At 41.0% G+C, this 20,433-nt stretch overlaps 2 protein-coding genes and 1 long non-coding RNA gene across 3 annotated transcripts; 2 read left to right on the top strand and 1 right to left on the bottom strand.

The window, feature by feature from the left end:
• Nucleotides 1-544: 544 nt before the first annotated feature.
• On the top strand, nucleotides 545-2,069 carry LOC311492499. Its single transcript, XR_014699213.1, has 3 exons — nucleotides 545-704; nucleotides 1,097-1,214; nucleotides 1,387-2,069. It is a non-coding gene; the product is annotated as an uncharacterized lncRNA (long non-coding RNA).
• Nucleotides 2,070-7,111: 5,042 nt separating this feature from the next.
• On the top strand, nucleotides 7,112-14,433 carry slc35d2 (solute carrier family 35 member D2). Its single transcript, XM_084550709.1, has 12 exons — nucleotides 7,112-7,839; nucleotides 7,944-7,977; nucleotides 9,229-9,315; nucleotides 9,418-9,485; nucleotides 9,580-9,651; nucleotides 9,878-9,946; nucleotides 10,038-10,140; nucleotides 11,439-11,531; nucleotides 11,626-11,693; nucleotides 11,776-11,854; nucleotides 13,976-14,058; nucleotides 14,287-14,433. Exons 1-12 carry the CDS (start codon nucleotides 7,721-7,723, stop codon nucleotides 14,417-14,419), a joined length of 1,008 nt encoding a protein of 335 aa, XP_084406835.1. The 5' UTR covers nucleotides 7,112-7,720; the 3' UTR covers nucleotides 14,420-14,433.
• A 2,198-nt stretch (nucleotides 14,434-16,631) lies between these two features.
• Nucleotides 16,632-19,385, bottom strand: znf367 (zinc finger protein 367; the record flags this gene model as incomplete). Its single annotated transcript, XM_084550710.1, has 5 exons — nucleotides 18,745-19,385; nucleotides 17,747-17,897; nucleotides 17,494-17,613; nucleotides 16,974-17,112; nucleotides 16,632-16,890 (listed from the first exon to the last, which is right to left on the bottom strand). Exons 1-5 carry the CDS (start codon nucleotides 19,021-19,023, stop codon nucleotides 16,632-16,634), a joined length of 948 nt encoding a protein of 315 aa, XP_084406836.1. The 5' UTR covers nucleotides 19,024-19,385.
• Between the last annotated feature and the right edge of the window lie 1,048 nt (nucleotides 19,386-20,433).

The following is a 20,433-nucleotide window of genomic DNA, read 5'->3' as shown; positions in this document are numbered from 1 at the left end:
ATCAAATATTTTCTTTCATCAGTCCAAATTTCTGTCAAAGAGTCCAAAAGGGTTAATAACAGCAAATAATAAATCATTTTTCCATCACTTAAATGTTAAATGATGCTAGAGCTGTGCCGTTAGACTTTAAATGTGGTATGTCTTCCCCACGTCTATCTGTATGAATTCACTTGACCTCATGAATGTTTCCATTTGACCCCAATGTAAAATGTTGACCTGTTTTCCGTTTCTTTCATGACTCTGGGTGTGGACTTTGCTCAGCTCTCATTCAGTAACCATCTGTCAAAAAGAAAAACGCATCCCTTTAAATGAGTGGTTATTAAACCTGTCGGAGCCTGTCTGAGAGGAGCATACCTGCACCACATACATATCCGGCATCGCCAAAACAAAAGAGACTGCTTCAAAAAGAAAGTTACAGTGGTCTGAGAAAATACTTTAAACTTATTGTTTAGTCAACGTTTTCCAACCGCCCAACGTCTTCGTTCTCTCCCTCTTTCATTCAGAGAGACGCAGGCTATTTTGAGCACCTGTTCACGCCTTTGCCACGCTCGTAGGTGGGAGGGCCGACGTGCACGTGTTTGTTTGGTGTCAGTATTTAAACCTCAAGAACAAATTTCCTCCCTACAGTTCCTCTGCCATCATGGATCTGAAATTTGTTTGCGTGGTTGTCTGTCTGTGCGCTTTGACCAACATGTCCACTGAAGGTAAGGACCTCACTCTCACAACATAAAAAAATAAATGATAAATTAATCACTTAGATTAAGTTCTCTGTATGACCGTGTAAAGCTATTGCGCTGATATTTATGTTAATTTTGTGTTTAAACAAAGCAGAGGATGAGGGATGTGTGCTGCCTTTTACATTTACAGACTCACATTGTTCTTAAAAACCTGTCACGTCACTTAACTTTAAACACTATCTAAGAGTTCCCTATAATAACCATTGTGCAATGCATAACTTGCATCACTGTTAAGTTTTATCATAAATTAGCTTTAGATGACTGACAATATGGATGCTTCTTTATAACACATTCCAGTAAGTTTCTGGGTTGGTTGCTGTATCTTCATTCTTCTATTTGTTCTTGATCTCACTTTGCAGCTGGCATCCCAAAATGCTGCATCACAACAAAGTCTTACGTCCCAAAATCTGTGCTGCGGAACGTCGAGAGTTGGTACGTGCAGGAGGACAACGGCGTCTGTGACATCCGTGCACTGGTGTAAGTGGCGATTACAGTCATTTTGCATTCATCACGTGATGATTTATTACTCATTATATATGAGTTTTGAATGAGTAAGGACCCAGTTGTGATTGTGAACACAAAGCAATGCTCTATATTATTGCTATTATGTCAAACTAAAGCATAACCATGTTTCCTTGCGGATCCACAGACTGTTCTTCAAGGACCAGAAGAGACCCGTATGTGCTCCTGTGAAGTATAGGGGACTCCTGATAAGGCTGCAGCAGGGAAAAAACAAAAAAAAACAAACACCTCAGTGAAACGTCCAATATCTCACTTCCAGTAATCTGTGTTTTACATTTCCTACGAGCGGTGTTTTCAAGAGCTTGTATCATACAGAAGTTCTTATGGTTCTTTGTTTTTATTGATTAACCAATATATAAAGACTCTGAGAAGCAGCTACTCTAACTCTGAAAGAGGTGGGAAGAAACATCACATTTACTCAAGTACATTTTGTGTGAGAACTTGTATTTTACTTTTCCATTTCCATTCAATGCTGCCTTACAGTTAGCATTTCAGAGTGAAATATTGTGCCATGTATATGTTTATTAAAAAAGCTGTAGTTATTTAGCATGTAGAACATGTTGATTTTTTTCAAGTTTCGTGCATTGTTATGCATAACTACATGAATAAGCTCTTCCTCAGCTGTCTGTGACATTAAAGAACTGCTAATACATCGATAATTGCTCTTGCATTACTACGTTTTGAACACAGGTTGTGTGTGTAACGGACCACTAAACGGACCAGTGAATTATGTAAATACTTTTTTTTTTGTTTTGTTTTTTTTAACCTCTGCATTTTTTACAAGCAGAATTAAAAAAAAAAAAAAAATCTCCCAAAGTGTGATTTGTGTTTTCTTGATACTGCAGCTACAGAGCAGTGGATATTGTGTTGCCATAACTAGACAATGTGGAAGTTTTGGTTTCAAAGCTGCTCATCACTGACTATATTTAGATGTTTTCAGAAAGATATGCACACGTCATCTTAGTGGCGGGAGCCGCAAACTCAATAACTCAGTATTATTATTAATTAATATTATCCAGATCATTCACCCTGTCCTGCACTGGGCGCCAGAGGGCACCATGTTGAACTAACTGAATTTAATTTGTATTCAGTCCTAAGAAATGCTCTTGAGTTAACTGAGATATCCTCCTGACTATCAGTAGTTCAAATTTGTCCTCTGTGGACATTCTCCTACCCACTGCATACTACTGAATAAACTCCTTTTGCTATCAGAGGACATTTAGGGCTTTTCAATGGTACCAAATGTGAAGGGATGGGGCTTTGGTACCTTTCTCTTTCTCATTAAGGAAAATGTCGTTCATCAGTTAAATGATATCTTAAAAATAAAAACTAGATATAAAAAAAAAAAGATATGGAGACAGCCATCCTCAACATAAATTATTTGCAATAACAAAAAAAAAAAAAAAAAGACGGTCATTGTAATGCAGAGAGGACTTCACTTGTTTGGTCTTGCCCTCTCTTGAGATCAAAACTCATCCTCAGTCATGACTAATCCCACGGAGACAAGCTGTTTCTCACAAAAACTCGTAAAATCCCTTGGAAATCTTCCCTGAGCTCATTTATTTGATTTCTTTGGTTGCATTTCACGCTGAGTGATTCACTTAAGCAACTGAGACAAAGAGGTGGAAAAACCCGATTACATTTTGCCCTGTTAGAGTCACAGAGCAGCCTCTTTATGTACTTGTCCTTTTGTTTGAGATGCTTTTTTAAATGTAGTAATTTTACTTTCGTTTTCAGGACATTCAGAGACATCGTAGATTTCTTTGACATTTGCTTTTTTCAAATACAGAAATAAATACACAAATCCAACACTAATTTAATACACTAAATAGTAGTAATAATATATGATATAAAATACTGAAAATTAAATGAGATTGTACTTTTAAAAAGAAAACTGTCCTGAATCCCTGAATGCCTTTGGAGACACTGATGTCCAGAGGCATGGAGGAATGAAAATTTATATTTAAATCATGCAAGACTGAAACAAGCTTAGCACTAATGCCTCACAGCAAGAAGGTTCTGGGTTTGAATCCATTTTGCTATGTGGGGCCTTTCTGTGTAGAGTTTGCATGTTCTTCCTGCGTCAGCCTGGGTTCTCTTCCTCCAACCGTCCAAAGACATGCTCGCTAGGTTAATTAGCGTTTCTAAATTGGCCGTGAGTATGATAGGCTGGCAGCCTGTCCAGGGTGTACCACACCTCTCGCCTAATTACAGCTTGGATAGGCCCCTGCGGCCTTCCAGAGGACAAGCGGTTACAGAAAATGAATGAATGAATGAAGACCGAAACAAACTGTGCAGGCAAACGAATAACTGCAATAGCTGCTGCCTGTAACATTCAGAGCAGGAAAGTGAGTAATTCTGTCTTTTTCTGTCATTATTTGTGAATAAATGCAGAAGAAATACAGAAGAACCACTCAGTTTGAGATAGTCTGGAGTTCACAGTCGCCATCATCAGGAGGAAAGCCATCAAGCTGCTACGGTGGCGCAACACCTCCCGTGTTTTAAGCCTTCAGCAAATTGCTGTATGATTATCTGCCTCCTGAGTCACACGGGCTCTTAAATGCTCATAAATACTTTCTCATATAAATGAACTCAAGTCGGAGCACGTTTCTCCGGTGAGGGTTACAAAAAGCGGCTTGACTGTAAAGAGCTTTCAACCCTCGCCGCCTACAATTTACCACTGAGCTCTCCTTTTATTGAGCACTAGCAGACAGAATAAACAGTGTAAGAAGATCAGTAATCAGAAAACAAATAGTGTGGCGTCAGATAGATAACCAGCACACACAAGGGTTCCCTCGGTTCCACACTGTAGAATGGAACAAGTTGTTTTAACATAAAAAAAAAAGTCAGGGCCGCCTCAAAATTTTAAGCTAAGTGAAAAAATACAAAATGTTCTTCTGACATAGCCTAATGTTACCTTGATGAAGTAACACTTGTTGTGTAATCCTCCGTGTTGATTTTGATTTGTTCGTTGACTGAAACTCCTTAGCGTGCTTGGATGAACCTGCAAATCAGTTTCGGTTCAGTTCAAGTGGTTTGGTTATTTGAATTAAATCACTTAATTTACTGAACTTAATCTGGCTTTTCTTCGGACTTCCGTGTCAAATTGACCGAACGTTTTAAAGTTGTGCACTCATCTCATTCCGCTGTGAGCTGTTTAAATTTCTAAAACAATTTCCGTACGGGCTATTCGACCTAATCATACAAAATCTTGCACACTAAATGTCTTTCAAAGGTTGTCTGAGTAGTTCAACATTCACTGGTTCAGTGGTTAAAAACAAATCGAACCTGTGAACATGTAGTAGCCCACTTTTGAGCAGTCTTTTATTCATTGTACTGATATTTTGCTGCTTTGTTTATGTCTGTAGGTTTATGATAAGTTTGTTTCTCAGTGTCCGAGGACTATGGACGTACCAAACGAACAAATAAATAATAAAACAAATCCTAACAAATGTTAAAGTAGCCTAAAAAATGTCTGAAATAAGCTAGTTTTACAGAGAAATATGACAACAACCAATCAATATCCAACATTTTTTACTGAACCCCCTCTGAGTGGCTTTACATATGTCCGCAGGGCTGTCACCTTGAAACTATTAAAAGTCAAAGACATAAAGCAAGATCAGTTAAGGGCAGTGGGTCACTTGGTCAACACACTGCATGAGAAAAACATAAAACCTTTTAACGATTAATGTGGCAGGATTGCACGTGTACCCGAACATCATCCGCCACAATTAAAAATGTCTAAACTAGCTATCACAGGGTGGAAAAAGGGTGAGTCTAGATTTTCCTGTCATTGCAGACTGGTTTGCCTGTCCTAATGGCACACCCCGTGTCGCCGTGCACAAAAACATGTCACCGCTGCTCATAGTTGAACTTCTGCCCACAACTTAATCCCCTGTCATCCTCCGACTCTTCGGCGCTGAAACTGTCAGCGCAGGTTTGGCTGCGGCTAATCACTTGTGGGATCTGTTTTATTTTCCGTCTAGTGAGAAACAAGGCTGGATTAATACCACAAAAGCGAGAACGCAACAAAGACAAAGTGTTGAAAGATTCATTTGGAGTTCACCTGCTGCTTTGTCTGACAAATTGGAAGATTTACAGAGTCTGATGCTATAGCGCCATCTTGTGGAAACACTGATACACAAAGAGAGGTGAAAACTTCAGCTGCAGTATGTTTTATTCTAAACTCTTTCCCTTCAGGTTTGCCAAAGAGACGGTGATCACAAACAGAGGCGTATGGTACATATTTAATTTACCTGACAGAGCTACAAGGAAACGTGACATGCAAAGTAGCTGTGTGCTCTGCATACTTCATTCACTCATTCATCTTCTGTACCCACTTGTGGCTCCTGTGAAGGGTCGCGGGGAAGGGCTGGAGCCTATCCCAGCTGTCATCGGGTGAGAGGTGGGGTACACCCTGGACAGATCGCCAGTCTATCGCAGGGCTAACACAGAGAGACAGACAAGCGTTCACACACACATGTCTTTGGACGGTGAGAGGAAGCCGGAGAACCCACGCAGCCACAGGGAGAACATGCAAGCACCACACAGAAAGGCCCCAGTTGGCCCATGGATTCAAACCCGGAACCTTCTTGCTCCGCAGACTCATAATATGGATATAATATGGAATGAGATGTTTGGCAGCATGTCTTACTCTCAAGTTTGCGTCGATAAATCATCACATATCTCAAACCTCCTCTGATTAGTGGCTTGCAGATGATGTTGAATGTTCTGTATACATCACCATATTTGTCTGAGCAGATCCAATCTCTCTGCATATCTTTATTTTTCATCTGCGGAATATTGCAAAATCTTGTTGGTTGGCTAACTGCAGCAAACCACATTCAGGTAAGGTGTTTCCAAACAGTAGATTTGCGATTGCATAAACTGAAAGCTACAGAAAATGTGCCTCGCCTACTTGACTACTCAAGCATGTTAGCAAACTAATGTTTAACTTGGAAATAAGGACAACTTGTCAGGCTAAACCTGTAGTATACTCTGTGTAATACAAAAAAAACAAGAGTCCAGGTTTGCATTCAGCCTTTTATTGTTCCGTTTATCTGTGTGGACTAAAGGTTATTTGACATGCCTACTTAATGTGCATAACATGCTCGGTCAATGTACTGCATGGTGCACACCTAGTGAGGATGTAACTATATACACTTAGTGCCTGGTCAGACCTTTAACAACCTGAGTAAATCAAATCTCTTCAGCAGCTAACACACAGTTTACACCTACCTCTCTGCAGGACAGAGCCTGACTTTGTTTTAGCGTCAGATCATATCTACGCAAAAGCTCATGATACTGAAAATGAGCGGCCGATTTCACGGCACAGTTTACTCAAGTACTTTAAGGTGATTTGTACAACATTATTCACGAGGGGAAATATTTACCTTACAGTTGATTTTTTTCTAGTTTCTACAAACAAACTTATCATGTAATAAATATGCAGGATTTACTGTACTCAAAACTGTACAAAAGTGTTTTTTTTTTATTTATTTACATTGCATTTACATTTTCTTATTAATTCACATACACCGATCAGGCATAACATTATGACCACCTTCCTAATATTGTGTAGGCCTCCCTTGTGCCTCCAAAACAGTTGTGACTCATCAGAGAATGGACATGGGCCTTCTGAGGGTGTCCTGTGGCGTCTGGCAACAGGATGGTGTTAGTGGGGGGCCTTTGGGTCCCTGTGGGTTGAGGGGAGGGGCCTCTGTGTACCATCCCACAGAGGCCCCTCCCCTTGGAGGCCAGTTGTCCTGTTTTTCATGTTTATGTATTTTTTAATTGTTGCTAAACCGTTTTTCTGTGTGTGGAGTGTCATTGCTATAGGATGGGGGTACCTAGTCTGGTCTGGTCTGGTCGAGGTGGGTGGTACATGTCTAAGTAACATCTACACAAATGCAGAACGTTGAACTGTCACAAGATGATCAATGCTATTTACTTCTCCTGTCAGTGGTTTTAATGTTGTGGCTGATCGGTGTATTTTATCTGTTTGACAGGAGACAAAAAGACTTATTTTGAAAACACGTGTTGGTTTTATTCCAATATCCCCATATTATAGCCTATCATTTGTAATACCAGGCTATTGCTTGTGAATGGGTTGCTTATTATTACAGTATTTTAGCTGTTTTTACTTAATAAATGATCTGACATTTTCAAAATGCTTCCCAAATTAGTTTTTTAAAAGTTCAAAATTATTTTATTTCCATTTATAAACTATACCAAACCCGTACGGGGCCTACAGTTTTTTTACAATTATGTAATGATGTGAGGACCGCCCACTTGATCCTTTCCCTATCTCGCTGTTTACGAGTGACAAGACAGGAAACAGCAGTAGAATATGCCACTAGACCGGTGATCACTACACTTTAAACTTATAGCCCACAGCTACATAGTTTTTAAACGCCTAACATGAGTCTTTAGACTTTTTCTTTTTTTTTAAAAAAAAAACAATGTCTGCCGAAGAAACTGTGCAGCACTCGGGATGGCTCAAGTTCCTGTCTGCGCTGTTTTACGCCGGCTGCTCGTTTCTGATCACCGTGGTGAACAAAACAGTGCTGACGAGCTTCAGGTAAGGTCATTCATGCCCCGCTGACAGGGGTAGGAGCTCACACATGACGGACGCTTATATTAACGGAACCGCTTTTCTCCTGCTCTTGTGTGTTGTCTTCGCAGGTTTCCCTCGTACTTGTGTCTGGGCATCGGTCAGGTGAGTCGCCCAGGTGTTGATGGTCTATGTGTGTGTAGGTGATGAAGCTAAAACAGGGACTTGTTCTCCGCTCGTCCAAGTTTCATCTCCAGTTCTAAATGGTTAGTGGGGAGTTTAGATTTTTTTTTTTTTTTTTTTTTTTTTTTTTTATGAAGAACATCTGTGGGTGGTGCCCTCTTGGAAATCACGTGACTAGGATGTGTCGATGATCTAATAGTCAGATTGATTTCTCCCCAATGAGTGGTTCTGCAATGACCCAATAATGGCAAAAAAATGAACACTGAAAGTGTGAATGGAGATAAAACGTTGTGGGTACTGGTTAAGGGAAGTGTAAAAACTGTGTCAGCCTATGTATCCTATTCATAGAAGCGGTTTCCACTTTTACATGGTGGCTTCCTTTAGCCCTCTGTTACATCTGTCTTCTTTGTCTAAAATGCGGACGTTACGAGTGGATGTCAGTTATCTCTGCTATGCAGATGACACATTTACCTCTCCGCCAATCCAGACCTGCCCTATCAGTTCCTGACTGTTTAGCCTCCATCACAGACCACCTTAACTCTGACACAGTTAAAATTCTTACTAATGGACCAGACAACTTTGCCTCCACTGCTGCTGTGGAGTAATTTATTCATTTACTCCAATCAAATATCAAACCCCACAGCAAATACATCAATAAAGCATAACATTATGACCACTGACGGGAGAAGTCAGTAACATTGACCATCTTGTGACAATACAGTGTTCTGCTAGGAAACTTTTTGACCTGGCATTGATGTGGATGTTACTTAGACATGTAGCACCCACCTAGACCAGACCAGGCACCCCCACCCCATAGCAATGACACTCCTTGATGGCAGCAGCCATCCCCAGCAGGATGCAGCCTGACACAGACACACACAAAAATGGTTTAGGAACAACTAAAAGAAACATGAAGATCAGCACAAGGTGTTGACCTGGCCTCCAAATTCACTAGATCCCAAACTGATCAAGTGTCTGTGGGATGATCCACAGAGGTCCCTCCCCTCAAACAATAGGACCCAAAGGCCTCCCACTAACAACATCCTGTTACCAGACACCACAGGACACCCTTAGAAGGCTCATGTCCATTCTCTGATGAGTCACAACTGTTTTGGAGGCACAAGGAGACCCGCATAATATTAGGAAGGTGGCCGTGCATTTGTGAACGAGGTTGTTTTGTTTCGCCCGTGCTCGACTCTGTGCGATCCTTACCGAATTCTGCCGCCCTTTCAGATGCTCACCACGCTTGTCATCCTGTATGTGGCCAAAGTAAGCAAAACGGTGCAGTTTCAAGATTTTGACAGGAGTATTTTCATAAAAGTAAGCACTACTTCTCACTCTAAAAGATCCTCTATCAAAAATCTGTACTCTTAATTGTGTTCTATTTTGCAAAATTAAACATGCCCTGTATTTTATTGCCAGATGTTCCCTCTTCCTTTGCTGTACGTTGGGAACCACATAACAGGACTGGCGAGCACCAAAAAACTCAGGTTTAAACAGATCGGCTGTTTTCCAATTTAACAGACTTTAGAGCTACTGTGCTCATTCATTGGCTCTTCCTCAAAAACATGTCGTCTTTTACAGTTTACCCATGTTCACAGTGTTGCGGAAATTCACTATATTGATGACAATGATCTTGGAGGTATACATACTAAGGTGAGACATTACTCCGATTTTTTTATCGCTGTCAGGATGATCCTAATGGGTCTGTCTGGACTGTACATTATGTATGATTTGTCTCTCTTAGGTGGAAAGATTTTAATGAGTCGAAACACAAATAGAAGCTTTCAGTGCAGGGGGGGGGGGAGGAAGAACAGGATGTGATTACTTTGCTTCCCCCTGTCCACTTTTTATTTTTAATCAAACTGTTTTTCTTTTTCAGAAAATCGTTTCCGAAGCGTCTTGTGTACAGCGTTGTGACGATAGTCTTTGGCGCCATGGTCGCTGCGAGGTAAAGGTTGACTTGTTTCTGAACTGTACAGCCAAGATAAAAAAATAAAACAATAAATAAACTTTGTCTCCGTCTCCGTCATCTCTGCTAGTTCTGACCTGGCCTTCGACGTGGAGGCCTACACTTTCATCCTGCTCAATGACGCCTTCACTGCTGCCAGCGGCGTGTACACCAAGAAGAAACTCGGCGACCAGGTAGCATGATTCCTGCATGATTTGTAATTTCTTTGTAGGTGTGGTCTTAAAAAGTGTTTAATCATTGATTGACTGTACTGCACACGTCACATGTCAAACCAGGAGGAGGCTAGATTTTCTAGCCTGGAATAGAGATTTCATTCAGCAGACATTTTCACTTGTTTCATGGCTCAGTTCCATTAAAAGTATTCCAGTAAACCATGATAGTGAACCAGCACACACAACAGCAGGACAGTCCTTGTCTGTGAAGGTTCCCACTCACTTAGGTCATGTTTTTATCCAAAAACAAAGCTAAGACAAGGGCAACTGGAATTCTCTTTTCTTTTCATTTCGTCACTCGTCCAGTTTGCTTCTTCATTTCTAAATAACTTATGACTCCAATGTCACGTGAGTGTCTGCTTGTTAACAGACCATAGTCGTGTGGGTTTCAAGTTTGCACCACCGACAAATGTTCCCTAATAAACGTCCCCATCAGTCTTATAGAACTGAAGACGCTACTTGGATCAGTGGGGAAATGTCTTCAAGAAAACTCAAGTTTGTTTTAGGATGATTTCTGTTTGAATTGTCTATACATAAAAAAAATGGTCAAAGAAACTTAGGCTTCAGCTTTCTGACTTTCTCTTTGTGTCAACAAAGGTGAGTGGTTTGACCTTTTTGTTCATACACCCATTAAGCAAACATGACCTTAAACACACCAGGCTCACAGCATATTCACAGTATATAACTAAGTCATACATACAAATATACACCGATCAGCCACAACATTAAAACCACTAACTGGTAAAGTGAATAACATTGACCATCTTGTGATAATTCAGTGTTCTGCTGGGATTCGTGTGGATGTTATGTAGACATGTGGCACCCACCTAGACCAAACCAGGTACCCCCCCACCCCATAGCAATGACACTCCTTGATGGCAGCAGCCATCCCCAGCAGGATGCAGACTGACACAGGCACACACACAAGGAACAACTCAAAAAAACAGCACAAAGTGTTGACCTGGCTTCCAAATTCAATAGATCCCTGACTGATGAAGTATCTGTGGGTTGCACTGGAACAAGCCTGATCCACAGAGGCCCCTCCCCTCAACCCATAGGACCCAAAGGCCCCCACTAACAACATCCTGTTACTAGACACCACAGGACACCCCCAAAGGGTCCATGTCCATTCTCTGATGAGTGTTATGTGGTCATAATGTTATGTCTTATCGGTGTATGTTCATTTGAATTATTTGCCTCTGCAAATTTCCTGTGAATGGTATCTGTTGTTTCTCACATTTTCCTCGTTTCTTGCGAAGGGCCTTGGGAAGTACGGCGTCTTATTTTACAACGCACTAATCATCGTCATCCCCACTCTCTTGGCAAGTGCATTTACCGGAGATTTACACAAGGTACACGCATTAACTACGATGGTGCATATGCTTTCCTGTTCTTTGATCTCAAAAACCGTATGCTTTATGAGTGTGTGTGTGTTTTCATCCACAGGCAGTCACATTTGAAGACTGGATGAAAGCCACATTTATTTTTTGTTTCCTTATGTCCTGCTTAATGGGGTATGTCAATAATAGTCCTGCTTCCATTGGTCTTACATCACTGCCTCTGCTTGCCTAGATTCAGTTCTGTTGTTTTTTTCAGGTTTGTTCTGATGTACTCCATAGTCCTGTGCAGCTATTATAACTCAGCGCTTACCACCACAGTAGTAGGGGCAATAAAGGTAAGAGCACTTTGATACGACTGCTATTTTTATACTTGCAATCACACACATCTGCCAGCTTCTAACTAGCATGTGGATCTGTATTCTACTTCACACTGCACGCAGAGATAAATATATTCAAATAGCAAAAAATAAACTGCATTATCTAATAATTGAAAAAAAATAATAATAATAATTCAGAATCCTCACCTGGATTGAAATCTGCACCAAATGCACCAATTACTTCTTCTAGATGTCAATTGCTTAACTTTTGAAGATTTTGTAATTGCAATGCTACAGAACAAATAGAAAAGAAAAAAAACATACATAACTTATGAGCTTAGTTTCCACGATGAAGTTAAACATTAACCTCAGAGATAGAACGAACATATTCCTGTGTGTTACGTATTCACCGCCGCTATCTTGCTTGGGACTAGATCTCAAATATGGAGCGTTTATGTGTGGAGAAAAACTATCAGGGAATCTAATTTAGCTGGAATTAGCTTTTGCACATAAATATATAACCCAGTGAATTAATTTATTATGATCATTTATTATAACTCAAAGTTGGAGAGCTTTTAAAGCCACATGACTTGCTATTATTTATTACATTATATGTCAATAGCAAACACCAATTATTGTCTGGCACTACTACAGACATTAGTTTAATTTTACCCCTATTAATTTATCACAAACATTATTACCATAAAGGACCTACTTATTATTATGATAAAATAATAATTATATATATATATATATATCATATTATCCCTCTCTTAATCTGAAACTAGGGAAAATGTATACATATAAATTTACACTGTATATTTTCTTAATTCTTATGAAATCTGGCACACACACACCACGTTTACTTTACCACAACATTAAAACCACTGGCAGTATCATGGTTCGACTATTTCCTGTGACCCAGTTTGGTTTTCTTTGTATTTCCTGTTTTATTTTGTGAAGTTCTTCAGTGGTGTTTCCTGTTTTGCGTTACTTCCTGTTTTAGTATATACAGTCAATGGTTTTTCTGCCCTTTGATTGTTGGATTGGTTTCTCCTTGCGTGCTCCGCCCTCATTAGTTTTACCTGAGTCTCGTTAGCCCCTCTGCCCCATTGACTGCTCTGCCCACACGTATTCATTAATACACAGGATTAGATGTTACAATCCCTTGTGCCAAGATCCCAGGCAAAACACATTTAGAGGCCCTGTCCAACTGAGAAACCCTAACAAAGCTACGGTCATGTGATATGACGATTAACCTACAGTCTAAATAAACTAAGTAAATGCTGCTGACTTGTAGGCCCACAGAGCAGCAGAGGATAATTTAAACCTTGTGAAATATAAGCTAACCAAATGCCGCTGGCTTGTATGGCCCGCTCAGCAGCTAACCAAATAAAGAAATAACGCTACCAACCAACATGAAGACATCAGATACCTGGCCTAGTCAACAGCAGTATGCAGCATGTCATTGGGGTTTTCAAGTGGGCACCTCCCTTCTCCAGTGTTTCGTTAAGTTAGGCCTACGACACCTCGAGAAGGCTTAATATTAATGATAATAATATTTTGTTATTCTGTTTTTCTCACCAATATAGTATATATATGGCCCTGTCATTCCCTTTGTTTTCTGTCGCATCGTCTGCTGTCTTTCCCCTGCTCTGCCTTGTTATTTTCGTCTTGGTTTTGGTTCTGTTTTTTTGAATTTGCATGTTCTCCCTGTGTCTGCGTGGCTTCCTCCCACCATCCAAAGAGTTAAGGGTTAATTGGTGATTTTAAATTTGCCTTAGGTGTGCATGTGAGTGTGAATGGCTGTCTGTCTCTCTGTGTTAGCCCTGCCATAGACTGGCGACCTGTCCAAGGTGTACCCCGCCTCTCGCCCAATGACAGCTGGGATAGGCTCCAGCCCCCCCGCGACCCTCGACAGGACAAGCGGTTACAGAAAATGAATGAATGAATGAATGTTCTTGGATTACCCTGCCTCTCAGCTACAGCTCTTTTTGTTCCCTGTTTTGTAAGTTTTCATTAAATACATTTCGTTTCCTACTCCTGCCTCCTCCTCCTTCTGTGTCCTTCACTAGGGTCCCACCTCACCGTCCCTATGTCCACGCCGCTAACCTGTACAAATATTAACATGTCCCTCAGAATGTTGCAGTAGCCTATATCGGCATCTTCATCGGGGGGGACTACCTTTTCTCTTGGACTAACTTCCTAGGCCTCAGCATTTGGTAAGTTTTCATGCTCAAAATAATCAATCCACAGTTTGCAGTTTGTTAAAGAATGAAATCAGCTGCTCCAGACAAGAGTTTGATGTGACCAAACAACGAATCTTGTGAGATCACATTCCTTTACACATTTTAAGCCAAATTTTGTCAAAACAATTTCCTAATATAGTTGATGGCTACATTTGTACGACTAAGCCTAACAATTCTTTTCTTGTGTCTCTTGCTGTGCAGTATGTCAGGTGGATTGTTGTACTCGTATCTCACCTTTAACAACAAGTCAAGTGAAAGCAACACAGAAGGAACACAAGAGCTGAAGATTCACATCACAGAGGACTCAACAGGGAAGTACACTAGTGCCAGCTAGAAGGACAATATTTTAGCATTCACCACACGGTGGCATCGGTCTGCTCCATATTAGAGCGTTCAATTGCTTCGACACTCCTGTTTTTGTGGATGTAAAGTCAGTTAACTGATTCCCTTGGATAGTTAATTCCACTTTTATACCATGAATGAATCGACAAGAGGAGAGCCCAAAAGTTCTGGGTCAGGTTCAGTGAATGTTTATTGAAGAGCAACAATGATATAACAGTGTGGACAGCCTGTCAGAGAAATCTTTTTTTTAAAAATGTGTAATAAAATGTCTACCAAGCAAGCAGGATCACTCTATACACTCAAATATGAAAATGGTTGGATGATGTTAGCAGAGGGGAGAACTGAAACTAAAATTAAAACTTCAAAGCTCTCTTGTAAATTGTGCGCACTCAATATTCTAACGAACACTACGTGTATATATTAAATGCAATAAATTTTCTTAACACAAAACAGACGAAGGGTTAAAAAAATAATAAAAAAAGCTTCCAAATACTACGCTATAATTGGGTACAAAAAAATAATTTGGTTTTTTGATTATCAACGTTTTTCTTCTTTCTTTTTTTTTTGCCTTCCAGTTTTACGGTAAACTTGGTCAGGGAAATTTGTTGTTCGGATTCAAACACCACAACTAGTGTGACAGGTTTTGAGGTGGTTTCCCCCAAAACAGCCAGAGGGAAGGCCAGCAATGAGGGGCTTCTTACAGTGTTGAAGATGTAGTGTTGCTTAAAAAAAAAAAAAACTAAAAAGAGAGAAAGGGGAGGAAAAAAAAAACACACCCAGCACTACACAAATCAGTTCACAAAAAACCAGATGCCATTTTTCCTGGACACCTACAATAAATCTTATCTTCAGTGCATTGCAAGCTTAATCCAAGACTTTAATATGGGGTGTAAGTGCTCAATCAAAATGTGACATATTCTGAAGTTATTTGTAATGTTTTACAAACTTGGGATACATATTTTTTCCATCACAATATTTCCCTTTTATCCCAGCACTCTGACACGTGGACAAAATCCACAAGAAAACTAAAATATAAATATCTCATAACTTAAAACTTTGAAGTGAGATGACCGAATCGCCACACACACACATACGCACACTATGCCACATGATGCTGGTCGGCCATCTTTTAATATAAAAGGTGACCGACGTCCGTGCATCTCCCGACTCACTGGAAAACTTTCGTCCTACACACTTGTAACGAAACCACAATGAAAATGGAAATATGTCCTGTCCTAAAAAGTAGGCTGCAGCTTTAAACATTGTACAATATGAATTAAATCGAATCCGGAAGACAGTATATAGAAGGCTGTAGTAGATAGCCCTGTGCCTGTCTAGTACTACCAGGCGAATCTAGACAAGTGGCAAAGATGTAAACGTTTCTCATGAGAACTCTGGATTAGGCTTGCAATGATCACTTCTCATTCGCAAATAAAACAAACAAACAAAATAAAAATGACCCATGTCATGTGTCAGACTTGTCCAGCTCCCCTGACGTCTGTCTCCTCTCATCCACCTTTGCTCGCCACCTCTTAAATAAACTTTAAGTTGTACCAGTGAGGCTAAAAACTATTTCTGAATCTTTCTCAGTCCATTTCAACCGCCCCTATTGTCATCAATGGCGGCAGAGCTGTGCTTATAGTGCCGGAGATGAAACCTGGAAACACGGTGAGAGGCCATTTGACAGTTGGAACTCAACATTTCCTATGTTTGACCGCACCCTGTATCATCCTGTCCATCTGAGCTTTATCCATATATACATCAGTCATACACACTCTCTTATACTCAAAATATACTCGTTACCAAAGTGCAAAACAAATAAAAACATAATAGGTATTCTTTCCTTGCCTTTAGAAGACAAGAGGAAAGAAAGACATTCTTCATATAGTCAAATCTACATTTATAGCAGCCTAAAAGGATAAAATGGATGCAGAATAAGGTGCTTTAGCTTGTGCCTTCCTGGTGCCGCGTGTTGGGGATCGGATAGATGATTCTGCGCATAACATTGATCTGAGGCCAATTCAGCTCCTTCTCAAAGCCTGGTTACGCAACTTGATAGAATAAACTAAACTAGTTGTAGATCTGCGATTATGAACAATATATAGTGACAGCACTAATGACAGGAAGGCGGATTGGGTTTGGAGATACGAGGGGGAGGGGAGCGGGGTTGCATGGGAGTCCAGGGTTAGGAGGTGGGTGGGTATTCAGGGAGACAGGTTGTTGGCCAGCTCGATGAGTGCCAGAGCGCCGTGGAGACGCTCCCGCTGCTCCTGAAGGCGGCGCTTTGCCGCACCTCCCTGGGGGCCCTTCTCCTCCTCCATGGTCTCCTCTTCTTCCCCGTTTTCTTCGTCGGACTGGAGAAACTCCATGGGATCCTGCTGCTCTTGGTCCTCTGCGCTCGCCTTGCCCTGTGGCTTCACCTTGGTGGTTGTAGGAGCCCGTTGCTCGCGGGTTCGCCAGTACCTGCAAGGATAAAGAGCATGTTAACATCTGACATTTAATGTATTTGACTTCTGCCGAGTATGCGCCAAATCGTATTCACTTACTTGGCCAGCCACTCGGCAACAGCCTTGTTGTCCACTGACTGAGCCTTCCCCTGGCCCTCCTTTGGTTCCTCCCTCTTCAGGCGGGAGAAAGGATGCTTGGGGCAGTGACGGTTAGCATGTGTGAAGCGATTTCCACAGCCTGCAGAGAAAAACAACAGGAATCAACAAATGAAATAAACCACCTGTCGTGTGAATGATAATCTGTGGTTTACTACTATTACAAAAAAACAGCAATACACGAGGTATAATAAAAGTAAACAAGTCTTGTTATTGACCCGACACTTGATTTTCAGGCCATACATTGGTACTCTGCCACATTTCTGTCTTGGGTACTTTCCAAATGCTTCAAATAGAACTGAGCTACTTAAAGGTACAGTTAGTCACACTAACTGAAACACATTTCATGTTTCCCTTGGAAAGTACCTAAAAGGGACTTAAAAGTGAAAGTTCATAATTATTTTTTTACCACAACATTAGTTTACTACCTAAACTGCACAGACTAAACACCACACTTGCCCACCTTTATCCGAGCAGACAAATGGTTTTTCTCCAGTGTGCAGCCGCTGGTGCGTCTTCAGCTGACCGCTCTGGACAAACGCCTTCCCACAATTCGGGTAGTCACACAGATAGGGCCTTTCTCCTGTTGTGAAATAGGGGAACAGTTTGGTTAAAAGTAAAGTCACAACTTTTAAATTCAGAATGGTAGGTAAAGCATGATTACAGCTATATATAAAATGGAGGGATACCCTACAGTATCTAGCAGTCTCTCTCACCTGTGTGTGTCCTCTTGTGGGCCTGGAGAGACTTCTCTCTGGGAAACACTCGGTTGCAGATGTTGCAGCGGATGCGGCTGGACGAGGTCTCCCCCTCACTTATGAGCTCCCGGACTGTGTCAGCCCGTGGCCGGCCTCTGCGAATACCATCCTACCAGCAGGGACACACTGAATTATTACACTGGCCACGTTAACATCTTAAGTGCTCTTTCTCAGTGATCAGCAACCACAAGTCGATGCAGAAATAAAAAAACAATATGCAGAATGATTACAAGCAGTTTTCATATTTTTATAAATCTGCTACATATTGCACGTCTTATATAATACAACTCTATTATAATGTTCATTACGCAGTGCTTTCAGCAGTTGTTTTGTTTTTTTATACGATGCAACATAAAGCTAATACTGATTCCTTAGGAAGCGCTCACGTGTTACATTGTAACAGCATGCACGTTCGTTCATTGTAACTCATTCACATCCGGTTACATTTTTGGCGCGCGACTAGACGTCACGTATGAGCAGATGCTGCAGAACCAGGAAGTAGCTGGGGTTTAAAATCCACCAAGGCACACCCTAATGCGCGGGCGTTTTTTTTTTTTTTTTTTTTTAAATGACTCTCCATCTTGGCCACATTAGGGCTGTGTCTAGCCTAAACTAAACTTCTATACTTCTATACTAAGTCTCATCTTTAAAAAATTATGCCGTTTGGGTTTAGACTGGACAAAATCTCCACTGAGGACAAGAGCTGGGACTTTAAAAGTTGTTAACACCAGCATGCACGCGCTCCATCTTTCTAGACTTAAGATATTACTGGTAGTTACAAATATGGATGTCGTTATAAGTTATAAGCATTGTTATAAGTGTTGTCAACAACCTCAAACTATATAGAATGACCAAAGCCTTTACATTATACTCAGTCTACATTATACTGTCTGTGCAGCGTTTCTTGTTGTTAGCAGTAGCATAAGGATACATATGTGTTTATAAAAGCTCTCTACCTTGAGCTGGTCCGGTGACAGAGAAGTGTCCGCTTCCCTGGCCGTCTGTGTCCCGGTAGGGGACGCAGCCCCGCTCACTGAGCCCGGGCTCAGGGTCACATTGTGGGCGTTTTCGCCCCACTTCCACGGGTAGACCATGAAGTCGCTGAAACCGGGGCTTGTCGGCGTCAGCGCCTCCACTTTCCTGGGCTTGATCGGGGTGGTTTTGATGACCGACACCAAAACCCGTTTGGGCGAATCGTTGCAGAAAATAACGTGCTGTTGCTTGCTATCGGCCATGTCAAAAATGCCGGTGATAGTCGCAAAAGCAAACAAAAAAAAGTAACTGGCTGTTTTTAAATGAATGAAGAAGTATTCTAAACAGTTCGCCGTTTCAATCCGGGGTGAATATTTCCTTCATTTCCAAAGATGAGCAGAAGGAAAAAGTCGGGTCCGCTTTTCGCTACAAAGTATCCAAAAGTCAGTTAAGGGGATGGTGGTAAGTTTCCTCCGTGTCGCAGCAGGTCGTCTGAACTGACCTGTGTGCGCCCAACGTTGTGCCGCGCTAGAAATCGCGCCTGAGCAGTGCAAGCTACCGACCAATGGCCTGCAAGGATCCAGTACCACGTGTCAGAAGTCACCAATGGAAGCAGAAACATAGCTCTACCTAGCTTCCCCTCAAACCAATAGGCAGCTGCCTCTTGTGGAAGGGCTAGACTGTTTTTTATCCAATGAAATTTAAACACTTGATGCGCGCTCTGGCAAATTGACATCCAGGGTGGCCAATGGAGACGAGCAGATGGCATGGCGTGTCCAATCACAGCAAAGGGCGGTTAATTGTACATTGCAGGCGAGCAGATGGCTCTTTCCCGCGCGGGAGAATCTGTTTATGTTATTACATTTCTTCTTTTTTTTTTTTTTTTTTTTTTTTTGGTCGTTTTAAAGGGAAAGGAAACGATAGCTCCGAGGCGCCAAAATTACGTAATCACGTTAGGGCGGAAGTACTTGAACAAAGGGTGTTCTGTTAGAGAGAAATGGTAAAAGAGATTTAGTCTTATTTGATTGTTTTGTGTTAAATTAATTTAATACACCATGTAACTGTATATCATCTATTCTGTAAAACGTTGTACATGTAACAACTATTATATATCATAATATATACAGTCTACTGTCCTATGAGATGTTCCAAGACAAGCCTTTTTGTTTATCTTTTTGTGCCTGTCCCATAAAGTTTACACTGTAAAATCGGCCTGTCCCGTTGCTGTCACTCACCGCCTGTATATACAAGTTGTCAACCCATATCTCCAGTCAACTAAAAAAGAATATATCTAAATATATCCTGCTGCACTCCAGAGTGCATTTGACACATGGATGCCCTGGTCTTGTGTGCTAAAAACAGAAGGCACACCAGTCCGATTATGATATACATGTCTTGAATGCAAATGGTGCTATGTTTAATGATGATTTATAAGTCATGCCTCTACACTGTCTCGTTAAAAACTGTGCTGAGTAAAAAATAAAAACAACTGTGTGTCAGACTGAAAACGATTTATTTTGTGTTTTGAGAAGTTAATGTGAATTCTGTGCACTTAGATTTAGTTCAGCCTGACATGTATAACTGAAACTTCCAGTTTAACCTGATCTCTTGTGATCCGTAAACTTGTATTGCACTCTTCACTCCAGAAATATAAACTGAGAGTTCTACAAGAC

The sequence above is a fragment of the Chelon labrosus genome (genome assembly GCF_963514085.1).
Source record: "Chelon labrosus genome assembly, chromosome: 9".
Taxonomy (NCBI): domain Eukaryota; kingdom Metazoa; phylum Chordata; class Actinopteri; order Mugiliformes; family Mugilidae; genus Chelon; species Chelon labrosus.
The sequence above is the reverse complement of the archived record's forward strand: the minus strand, read 5'-3'. Positions and strand labels throughout refer to the sequence as shown.